We start from the raw sequence: 12,402 nt of genomic DNA on the forward strand, positions 1-12,402 counted from the left end.
TAAATCGGCTCTGGTCTCAAAACCACTAAGAGTAATCAAACACGATAGATACACGCGGTCCAAAATAAGAGAATCCCCCACAGGAGTAAACACATAAACAGGGGAACTCAAAGAATCCCGAGATACGCCCAAATACAGGGCAAAATAAAAGGACACATAGGAATATGTAGATCTTAGGTCAAATAATACCGACGCGTCTCTATGACAGACTGGAACAATACCTGTAATGATAGAGTAGGAAGCAACTGCCTCTATACGAGCCAGAAGAGCATAATATCAGGCCTGGCCTCCCCTTCTAGGGCGACCTCGACCTCCCCGACCTCCACCTCGAGCTGGCTGAGGAGGTGGTGCGGTAGCTGGTGCTGGAATTACACTATGAGGACCCGGTGGAGCATGTGATGGTTGAGAAGTCTGTAGAGGTGCACCCCTCCTAAATCTGGGGCAATCCCTCACCATATGGTGAGTGTCGCCACACTCAAAATAAGCTCTCGGAGAGCGTGACTGGCTCGGGCCAAGTCTGCTGGACTGGCCGCTAAAAGCACCCCGAGCAGGAAGCACACTAGATATTAGTGGTGCATAATAAGGCTTCTGGGGCCTAGAAGGGACCAGAATACCACTGGCGACTGGAAGAGCTGAATGAACGGGGTGACTCACATAACCCATACCATGTCGAACTGCAGCTGGGGCACGAGTACCGCTGTAAGTGCCAGACTCTCAAGACCTCTTGGCCTCACTCTCATCTCTATCCCGGGCAAGCATGCCCTCCAATATCTTGGCAATACTCACAACCTGCTGATAAGAAATATCCATCTCCAACTCCCTGGCCATACTAATCCGGATACTGGGGTGGAGTCCCTCAATAAACCATCGAACCCTCTCTCGAACTGTGGCAACCAAGGCTGGTGCATGTCGGGCCAAATCACTGAAGTGGATTGCATACTCTGACACAGTCATAGCACCCTGGCGCAGCTGCTCAAACTTCACGCGCCATGAGTCCCTGAGGCTCTGAGGGACATACTTTCTCAAAAACATATCCGAGAACTGAGTCCATGTAAGTGAAGCTGCCTCATCTGGAATACTCAACTCATAAGCACGCCACTACTGATAAGCTGCTCATCTAAGATGGAATGTGGTAAAAGAAACCCCACTCATCTTCGCTACGCCCATAGTACGGAGAATACGATGACACTCCTCCAAAAAACCTTGAGCATCATCCGTAGACAATTCGTTGAAGGTAGGTGGGTGGTACTTCTTGTATCTCTCAAGTTTGAGCTGCTCTGCCTCAAAAGCAGCTGTCCTAGTCTCGTGCTAAACTAGAGCTACTGGCTGCATCGATATAATCTCTAGAACTTGGTCGGCCTGAATCTTCTGCTCTGGAGTATCGGTGACGGGATTCTGTGCTCCTCCCCTGTCCTGAGATGTGGCAGGAGCAAGTGGAATCAATCCATCCTGAGCTAATATATTGAACATGCTCAAAAACTGGCCTAGAGTCTCCTGGAGAGCTGGTGCAGCTACAAGTATCTCAGGTGTCTGCCCTCTAGCTGGAGCTACTGGGGCTCCTCTGTAGTAGCTCGTGCGGGTGCTCTGGCTGCACCGCGTGGATGTCCTCAGCCTCTACCCAGGCCCCGGCCTCTTGCTGCTCTAGCAGGGGGCGCGGGTGCCTGGTCACCAGATCCGCATGTACGTGTCCTCACCATCTGTGAGAGAATAGAATACAGAAGTCTAGAATTTTTGATGTCAACAAATTTTGCACGACATCGAATCAAAGAAGTATAAATTTTTTCCTAATAGTTCCATAGCCTCCCGAAGATAAGTACAGACATCTCCGTACCGATCCGTGAGACTCTAATAAACTGACTTGTGACTCACGACACCTATGAACCTAGAGCTCTGATACCAACTTGTCACGACCCAAACTCCCTCCGTGTAACGTCGTGACGGCACCTAGTCTCTACAACTAGGTAAGCCTAACAAATTGCGAAAAATAACAAAACGAAAGTAAAACTTGACAACTAACAGTAGTGGATAACTAGTAAAAATACCGCTCGGCATGTACCATAATCAATACTCTATAAATACACAATCTTCCCGAAACCCATAATATCGTAAGCCACAAGCTATATAAGGAAACTAGTATCTCTATACACCAGAGTCTAACAAAAGAAGTACGGAAGGTAAATGACATAGGAGAGAATAGAGGGGGACTCCGAGGTCTGCGAATGCGGCAGATGTACCTTGAAGTCTCCGTACAGCAGCAAGCACTCTCATGTAATAGCGGGGCTGATAAGTAGTACCTAGATCTGCACACAAAAACATGTGCAGAAGAGTAGCATGAGTACACCACAACAGTACTCAGTAAGTGCCAAGCCTAACCTCGGTCAAGTAGTGACGAGGTCAGGTCAGGCCCACTGATATATAATAAATAAAGCAGGAGAATATACAGTATAATAAGAGACTAGAATTTAACAAAAGGAAACACATCGAGGCATCATTACAACACACATGGGTAAACAACAGGGGATCTCCTGAGATACCGTCTCAGTCCCAAAATAAATATACAGGGAGAACTCCTGAGGTACCGGCTCGTAGTATCAAAAGTAAATGTGCAGGGAGAACTCCCGAGGAACTGCCTCGTAGTCTCAAAAGTAAATATACAGGGAGAACTCCCAAGGAACCGCCGCGTAGTCTCAAAAGTAAATGTACAGGGAGAACTCCCGAGGAACCGCCTCGTAGTCTCAAAAGTAAATGTGCAGGAAGAACTCCCGAGGAACTGCCTCATAGTCTCAAAATAAACACACAGCTCAACCGATAAATACGACAGTTAACAACAAGATTTCTACAATTATACTGATAAAGAACAAGAAAAAAATAGGAAATTAACTAGGCATGCTTCATAGAGTTCAAATAAGTAGCTAAAGCACGTAGACATGCGATATTAGACTAAACAGGATAACTAAACATATTGGAATAGCTCAATTAAGAATGAAAACAGACTAATACTCATTTAAACGGCATAACTCAAATTAAAGAAAAAACAAATTACTACTCAGTATAATAAATCGGGTTTTACAACAAATAGCCCGTGTACGTACTCGTCACCTCACGTACACGGCGCTCACACATCATAACAGTACCAAATCCTAAGGGGTTAGGCAAGCTACTTACCTCGAACCAAGCTCAATCAATCCGTAAGAATGCCATTTCCTCAATTATCTGACATTGAATGGCCCAAATCTAGCCAAACACAATTGCATATCATAAATACAACTATAATATGCTCATCTAATTAATGAAATCAATACTTTAACAAAAATTCTAAAATTCATCCTAAAAAGTCGACTCGGGCCCACGCCTCGGAATCGGGTAAAAGTCACAAAATATGAACACTCATTCACTCACGAGTCTAACCATATCAAATTTACTAAAATCCGACATCAAATGGTCCTTAAAATCCTCAAATCAAACTCTCCAAATCCCTAGTCTCAACTCCCAAATTCCACCTTAAATACTAACTAGGTGGAAAAAAATGGGGAAGCAAGATTATTGATCAAAAATAAGCATAAGGGACTTAACTCAAGAAATCCCTCAAAAATGCTCTCAAGAAATCGCCAAACCCGAGCTCAAAATGTTAAAAATGAGAAAAAATCGTGAACCCTTGCATTTAAGTGTTCTGTCCAGAAATCTCGCACCTGCGGCCCATAGTCGCACCTGCGACACCCGATCCTACGGAATTCTTCCGCTTCTGCGATCCCTCACGCCCTGGCCCCTTCAGCTTTTGCGATCCATCTTCCGCATCTGTGGATGCGAAGATGCGGTTATACCTACACACATGCGACCTCTGGACTCTTCCTTCCAAACCGCACCTGCGTCCATTAGCTCGCATCTGCGGGCTCGCATCTGCGGTCAATGTTGCACATGTGCGATTACACCAGGTGCAGTAGCTTCAGCTATTCTCCCAAAACCAAATTTGATCTATTAACCATCCGAAATCAACTCGAGGCCCCCAGGACCTCAACCAAACATACCAACTAGTCCTAAATTATCATACGGACTTAGTCGAGCCCTCAAATCATATCAAACATCGCTAAAAACAAAAATCACCCTCCAATTCAAACTTAATGAACTTGAAACTTTAAATTTCTATAACCGATGTCGAAACCTACCAAACCACGTCCGATTGACCTCAAAATTTGCACACAAGTCATGTTCAACATTATGGACCTACTCCAACTTTCGAAATCAGAATCCAACCCCGATATCAAAAAGTCCACTACCGGTCAAAACCTCTAAAATTCGACTTTCGCCAATTCAAGCCTAAATCAGCTACAGACCTCCAATTCATATTTCGGACACGCTCTTAAGTCCAAAATTACCCAATGGATCTAACGGAACCGACGAAATTCCATTCCGGAGTCGTCTTCACACAGTTTCTACTACGGTCAAAATTCTAAGGTTTAAGCTTATGTTTAGGGACTAAGTGTCCCAAAATACTCCGAAACCAAAAATAAAACCTCCCGACAAGTCACATAAGCAAAAAAGGATACGGGGGAAGCAGTTAATAGGGGATCTGGGCTATTACTCTCAAAACGACCGGCCGGGTCGTTACAGGTTCAACCAAGTTCTTCATATATAAAAAAAGATGGAAGCAAGGTAAGTTAAAATTACCATGATTTTTGGCCTTCCACCCGTATTTAAGGGCCAGTTCTTTCCACAAATGAGTTTCGGGAGTCGTGACGTCTAAGATCTTTTGAACCCGCCGGTCCAAACCTTTCATCACCGGCGAGATCCATCGAGTTGCTAAAAAAACGAAGGATGGAGGATCTATACGGCTATAGAAAAATATTTAGTAAAAGGCAATATTAAACAAAAAGCTTACGAGTGCGGTTCCAAACGACCGGAAAGGATGAAGTCGTTGCTGGAATGATGTCATTGGTGGCGACTGCAACGAACCGTTCCATCCTCCCATGGTCGTTGTCATCATCCATGCTAAACAGCAAAGCATGGTGGTCTCGTTTGCAGAGGTTTATCATTCCCCCGTGGAAGATTTTGGGAGAATAAAGATTCATCATATGAGCTAAGATTAGCTCCTCTCCAGTCTCCTGGCACAAGTGTCGAAGGCAGGCGACCATCCTCCACACTGAAGGACTTACCTGTGCCAAACATACCTGGAAGCGAAGGCAAAATTTCACAATCACGGAATCAAGCCTTTCACTCAAAGAAAACGCACCCAAAGTAAAGGGATACATGTAAAAGTATGTGAAACCTTCCTTGGGAAGGGTCACTCGCTCCGATAGATCAGAAGCAATGATATCCAACTCATGGCAGCGGCAGTCTTCCTTTACAGCAGGAATACTGGAAGGAAGAATGGAAGAAGGGTACCTACTAACAGCTCATGTAAGAGGGTTAGCAGTAGGGAATTTCTCTTCTAAGTCCTTTGTGGTACTGAGTCTTCTTGGGATAATGGAACCCACCGTTGAAGGAGCAGAGTCCTCTGCTTTGTTCTTGTTCTTTGAAGAACTGACACGCTTGGAAAAGAAGCCATTGAATAATAAGAAGTAAAATGTTTTTTGTTTGAAGAGAATTAGAGAAAGGATAGAGAACAAAGATGCAAATCAGAAATTCGAGAAAATATGAAGTGCAAAATAAAAGAATGATGCGTGTAAGTAACATTTTGGCGGCTAAATTCATGGCCATGATTACCTCGATAATCGACAAAAGTTGTGCTGAATCGTGGGATAACACGTGTTTGGGGCATTAAATGCGGAGAGACGTGCGTCTAATCAACCGTCAGAAGCCTTCGGAGGGAGTTATAGTAATTCCCGCAAAAGGAGTGTTTCTACCAACTTCCCAGTAACACAAAGTTATGTCACCGAAAAGCAGGGGGACTATCTGTATAGGGTGAAATATGATATGACACGTGGTCATCTAAAGGAAAGACACGCGAAACCCTAGACAGGGATGGCCGAAGACCGAACATAGTCATTCCGCTTGTCACCGGAAGGGATAACGTTCATAAAGGTGTATTAAATGCTCTGCGCCCGGTAGCATTTAATAAGGAATATTCTACAACATTAAGAGCGTTGACCCGTTACAGAGAATTTGGCATTTATATTCACCGTTACATCTTCATCAATAACCCTCATAATTGACATTAAAGGAGGGCACGATCCTAGGACCTACTTTCCTAGACACAACTATAAATAGTGAACTCAGTTATCATTGTAAGGGGGGAGAATTTTTTGGCAAAACTTACACCACATTCTATACAAAGCTTAATACAATTTTACTTTTTGCTTTTTGATCTCATCATTGCTATGCCCGAAAACTCTGTTGTTTCATCTACATTTTAAGGCTAAGTATTGTACATTTTTTTTAATTATTGTATTATTTCAGGATCAAATTAGTTCACTTGTCTAGAAACCATGTATAAATTTAACTGTACCATTTTACGGGTAAACAATAAGTATTGCTTATTATCGGAAGATAAAAATTTAATTAAATACAGAATTAAATAATCACAATTTGAATCAAAATTAATTTTATAAGAGTTGTGGTTGAATAGGTTAGTTGTCCACCCTTAATCAATCTGGGGTTCGACTCCATGTAAAAATTTCTGGTACGAAGCACTTTTCTCTTTAATAGATTTTATACCTAAGCGAGGTTTAGATGGTTCGAGCATGTGAAAAAGAGAAGTCTAGATGCCCTAGTTAGGAGGTGTGAACGATTGACTTCATTGGGTATGAGAAGAGGTAGAGGACGACCTAAGAAGTATTGGGGAGATGTGATCAGGCAAGACATGGCGTGACTTCAGCTCACCGAGGACATGGCCCTTGACAGGAGGGTGCGGAGGTCGATAATTAGGGTAGACGGATAGCATGTAGTCGGGCATTTTTTTTATCCTAACCATGTTGTTTGGGGCTAGTCTAGTAGCATCTTGTCGTTGTTCCTAGATTGCTAGTATTACGGCTATTTCTTTCTATCTTCCGCTTCGATTTTCTAGTATATTATCGCTATTGCTGCCTATTACTAGTGCTATTTCTTTCCTCCATCTAATTTTTTCTTCTAGTTTTTACATTGTTGTTATCATTTTCTCGCTATTGTTGTTGATATTTGATTATTTTTTATTCATCCTCTCAAGTCGTGGATCTTTCGGAAACAACCTCTCTTAGGGGTGGGCATATTTCGGTCCGAACTGAAGAAACCGACCGAACCGAAAATATTTTTATTTCGGTTTCGGTTATTCGGTTTTTTCGGTCGGTTTCAATTTAAAATTTTAAAATTTCAATTTTTCGGTTCGGTTTTCGGTTATTAATTTATTTGGTTCGGCTAACTGAAAAATCGAATTATTAGCATATAGATTCTTTAAGTTATATATAGGCTAAGCCCATAGGTAATAATATAGGCCCAATTTTGAAGTCCATCAAAGACCCAATCCAAACTTACCATTTTATTCTAACTTACCGAAATTTTGAAAGAAAACCAACAAATTCGTCAGTCCAATTATTATACAGAGAGAGCCCAATATGATAATGTTCAAACCGAAAACCGATTAGAAATAAACCAAACCGAAATTAAAAAACCGAATTGAACCGAACTTATTTCAGTTCGGTTACTACTTTTACAAAATCGAAAACCAAATAACCGAACCGAATTTCTTCAAACCGAACCGAACCGACCGAACGTCCACCCCTAACCTCTCTACCTCCCAGGATAAGGATAAGGTCTGCGTACACACTACCCTTCCCAGACGCTACTTGTGAAATTTTATTGAGTTTTTTGTTGTTATTGTTGTTATACATCACGAATCCGAATTAGTTGGGATCCTAATACGAGTAATTGGATATCAGATGAAAAATAAAATAAAAATCCCAATAATTAAGGGTGCTTTTAGCCGCTTTTGAAACTCCAGGGTAAGTGCAGGAGACACAAAGTGGAATAAATAAACAGTACGGACTCTTCGGGAGAAAGAACATTAATTAGGACTTTGTTTGCTCAAAAATAATAATACTCCTACTCCAATAGTAAAGAGAAACGACGACCGGAGAATTACAAAAGCAGAGAATTTTCCGTCGTTGGCTCAAGCGCTGCTACACTCACTGTCTGCACAATCAGGTCCGGCTTTTCATATCTGGTAATCCTTATTGTTCTGTACTCTCTATGTACCTCCACGTACCTCTGCTTCGTTGTTAGCTTTATTAGTTGTGGATTATAATAAAGGGTATTTTCTTAGGTAGTGATTTTGACCCAAAAACTGTTACTTTCATTGATAAGGAGATTTTGTGCAATTTCTTTTCCAAGTGCTGATTAATGAGGGATTTCGATGCATCCTTGGCCTAGTGAGTAATATGTCCAATGTTTGCTAGGGGTCTTTTTAATCTTGTTTGAAATCTTTATGTCAGTAGAAAATGTAGAGAATTTCTGGTGTTATAAAACCTAAATTCTTGAATATTGGAATGACTGGGTCCAAATAGAGCGAAATGGATACTGATAATTTGTATGGCTGGCCCCAACTAATTAGGGATTGAGGCATAGTCGTTTTTTATTATTGAGCTAAAATAGAGATAAAGAGAAAGAAGGTGCATTTGGGATTGAGTCATTTGTCCTTTTAACTATCTAATTCTTTTTTGCTTCCTTGAGGGACTTATGGTAAGAGATTCTGTTCTGTTAGAATCCAATTTTTGGATATGCAAAAAACAAACTAAAAGGGGAAGGTGATAGTATATGTTTGTTATGTTTTTTTATTAGCTTCGTATTAGATAATATAACCTTTTGAGTTGCTTGGGAGTAAGGCATGGCAGCAGTTATAGTTTTTAAAATATACCTTTTGATTTAACAATTTGCGCACCAAACGACTGCTTAGAAGTTATGGCAGTTGTTACTTGGAGATACATGATAATTACTTTTAGTTAGAATGGATTGGCTTCATTTTTTAAATTTTTTTTTTGAGGGGGGGGGGGGGGGGGGGAGGGGTTTCTCACTTGAGAGTTTTATTCTCTTTGATAGAAAGGAATAATTCTGGTAATAAGATGTGGATGGAATGTTATTTAGGAATGATAAGAAAGGTTTGGTGTGTCTGGACTAAAAGGATTAGTGGATGCTTTGGTGGGATCTCAACTCCAACTTACACTCCAAATGTGTACTTAGATTATTTAGTTGGCATTTTCATTCCCCTGTAAACAGTGTTGATAATTTTTTGGATTTTGTTAGCTCCCTGATTCTAGCATAGACATTGTTCTGGAGCTAACTTTTTTGCTACCTTGTATTCTGCATCTTCTGGATGCCTTTTATTAATAACAATTACTTCATCAAAAGGAATGATAAGAAAGATATGAAGTGGTTACACCTTTCAGATTATTTTGAATTATTTCTCTTTGCTATTCATTCCGTTAGACCAGTTCATGTTTTACTAGTTTTGGCTATTTGTATAGTACCGGATTACATTTGATGACATATTAAATTCTGTTTATCCATTTTCAGAACGAAAAGTAGCACCTGGTTCTTGTTTGCCAGCTCAACAGCCATTAGCTATGGACCACTTTGGAGGAGGTAGTTGGACAATGATCCCCAACATCCAAAATCACAGTAATCCTTCCACACCCTCAAATCAAGACCAATTATTTCTGCAGCAACAGCAATTTCAGCAGCAACAGTTCAATCAACCGCAACAGCTCTATCAGCAGCAGCAACAACAACAACGCTATCAACAGCAGATGCAACAACAGCAGCAGCAGCAACAGCAGATGCAACAACAGCAGCAGCAGCAACAACAGCACCATCAATCACTTGCCTCTCACTTCCATCTTCTACAAGTACTAGGCAAAAACCATGATCTATGGATTGCTATTTCAGTGGAGTAACGAGGCATTTTTATTTCTTAGTGATACCTTTTGTTCTAACTTTGATTGCCATCTTACAGTTGGTGGAGAATTTAGCTGATGCTATTGAAAATGGAAACCGAGATCAGCACTCAGATGCATTGGTTTGTTCATATTATAACTGATGCATTATATGATAATTTGATCATACATGTTAGTTTGCCATTTCTTCTAGTTTAACAAAGTTACTTTTTGCTTCACAAGGTTACTGAATTGAAAAACCAGTTTGAGAAGTGCCAGCAGCTGTTGACCTCAATATCAGGGTCTATTAGCTCAAGATCAATGGTATCTCATGTGCATCCTTTGATAGCTGTTGAAACTTGTTTTGACACTCCATATCATCCCCCCCCCCCCCCTCCACACCCAACACACACACACACACATACACAAAGCCCAAACACATACACAAGAAGAAAAAAAAAGCACAAAAAAATGTTAAAAAGTATTATTTTCTGTAAGAGTTGTATGTGTTTACTTTGGCTATGTAGTTGCTTTTAATGGTGCTCTTCTGTTAGGCCTGTATGTGCAACTTATAGTTGTAAAGAATTTTACAGAAAAGTGTGGTTTATTATGTTTGAGACTATGATCGCTTGAACAAAGTTACTCCAGAAATTATAATTTTGATGTATATTGTCATGCTTCAATGTGGATAAGAATGGACTATTCGTGTGTTCTTTTGACAGACAGTTGAGGGACAAAAGCGCAAAAAGGCAGAGTGCGAACAATTGCTAAATCAGCGAAGGTGTGTATCGTGGTGGAGATACTTTTTGTTATATATCTGAATATTTCTACTTAAAGTAGTAGAATTTGCATTAGCTTCTTTTTCTGATTGACATGATTCATGCTTAATTCCAGGGATCTTATTTCGAAGTATAAAGGCTCGGTTGAGGAGCTTATTAACTCTGAACTATAGCTGCTACATTCGTTCTAACTATGGTAAGGTACGTGTTGCAAGTTGTTTCTAGTCTGCACAAAAGAAGTTGACTTGAATCACCTGTCATTTTGTTTTTATTCAATGCCAGTGAAACAAGTGTACCCAATGCAGTCAATTTGTAGTCTACTCTTTTTTATATTTAATAATTAACCACTCGTGCTGGCAACAATTACCTAAGTTACTGAAATTCCTCTGGGTCTGAGCTGTTGTCATTCTTCGCTAAAGACCACATTTTAATGGCGCTTTGCTCTTTAAGTCTATACCTTTTGCCTTTAATAACTCTGCTATTTTCAAATGGAGTATTCAACTAGCAGCTGGATGAACTTCTTCTTGTCTCAGCATCGACTTGGTTATCCATGCTAGATGTCCATGCCATCTACAGAAGTAAAACCTCTTAAGTTACTGAAATTCCTCTAGGTCTGGGAAGTTGTTATTCTTCTTTTCTTAAAGCACTTAGTATGTTCTCTACATAGTGGCCTGCAAGTGAATTTGGGTAAGGGAAGATTAACCTAGCAGATCTTCAAGTTCAGCCTTAGGATTTCTCTCTTACATAACATTTCTCAACTAGTTGCACTCCATATTGTTTTAAGCGCGCGATTCTTTGAAGCAGATGGCTTCACTCATGAAGCAATAGTTCCTCTTTTGATCTCATTTAATAACAATGTTGTGACCTTTATTAAGCATCTGAATTCCCATATGGCTGGCCTGATGAAAACTTTTATCTTTATACAGGAAAAAACACAAGTTGCTAGCATCTGCAGCGAAGGCCACTAGATGGGAATTAGACTTTGGCGGTGACTTGATATGTCTTTGTCTTCGGACCAAAAATAAATAGGCTGTATTATTTCGTCACTTGTAAAGATTCAACTTGGCAGTAAAGGAAGGAAAATGACTATCTAGATATACTTATGGGATAGGGTAACTGCAAGAGAATAAAGAATTGGTTTCTTCTAAGAACACTTTCTCCAAAGGTCAAGTTTTGGACAACGAAAAAGCATAAGTATTATGTTGAATTTTCCTATCTTAACAAAAAATTGTCAAGCAAAATTTCCCTTTTTTGCCTTTTCAAACCTATCAGAGTTTTCTCTAATTCATATTTGAACATTATGAACTTTGAGATAGAATCAATTGATTTTGAAAAGATGGATAAAGTTATATGCTTTGTGGTCCCGAAATAGAGCAATAATTTGTCACTAATTCCTACATCTGCCTTACACTGCATTAAAGATCAGTAATTGCGTGGAAAAACAAATATTATTTGATGTTGTTGCCACTTACCTACCTCAAGTTCTTAGGATGTTGCAATTTAGCCCCCGAAATAATCTATGACATTACGTCACGCCAGGAAAAGAGTTTATGTTTTTACTTCGTTATTTTCTGATAAGTATTCTGTAACATTCTATTGATGTGCATTTGAGCAATATTCAACTAATTAATTAACTAGCTTATCAATGTTATTAGGTAGTTGGCAAGATTAGTTAGGGATTAGTTCCTTTCCTTTAGTCATAAATCCTCCACCATGTACTAAGCACGCGGCAATATTTGGTTGACATAAAAAAAGATTGGTGTTTGAATTTAAAGTTGAAAGTGAAG

General features: G+C 40.1%; 1 protein-coding gene across 5 annotated transcripts; it reads left to right on the forward strand.

Annotated features, from left to right (window-relative positions):
• Positions 1–7,976: 7,976 nt before the first annotated feature.
• Positions 7,977–11,766, forward strand: LOC104100293 (mediator of RNA polymerase II transcription subunit 9). 5 transcript variants are annotated; one of them, XM_070195372.1, is made up of 8 exons: positions 7,991–8,131; positions 9,478–9,719; positions 9,759–9,809; positions 9,917–9,979; positions 10,080–10,160; positions 10,559–10,617; positions 10,731–10,816; positions 11,542–11,766. In XM_070195372.1, exons 2-7 carry the CDS (start codon positions 9,528–9,530, stop codon positions 10,786–10,788), a joined length of 504 nt encoding a protein of 167 aa, XP_070051473.1. In that variant the 5' UTR covers positions 7,991–8,131; positions 9,478–9,527; the 3' UTR covers positions 10,789–10,816; positions 11,542–11,766. The 5 variants fall into 5 exon arrangements, with proteins under 5 accessions (XP_009605796.1, XP_070051472.1, XP_070051473.1 ...); XM_009607501.4 differs by having other exon boundaries at positions 7,977–8,112; positions 9,478–9,809; XM_070195371.1 differs by having other exon boundaries at positions 7,981–8,112; positions 9,478–9,809; positions 10,731–10,811.
• The last annotated feature ends 636 nt before the right edge of the window (positions 11,767–12,402 follow it).

Source organism: Nicotiana tomentosiformis, chromosome 2, assembly GCF_000390325.3.
Source record: "Nicotiana tomentosiformis chromosome 2, ASM39032v3, whole genome shotgun sequence".
NCBI lineage: Eukaryota > Viridiplantae > Streptophyta > Magnoliopsida > Solanales > Solanaceae > Nicotiana > Nicotiana tomentosiformis.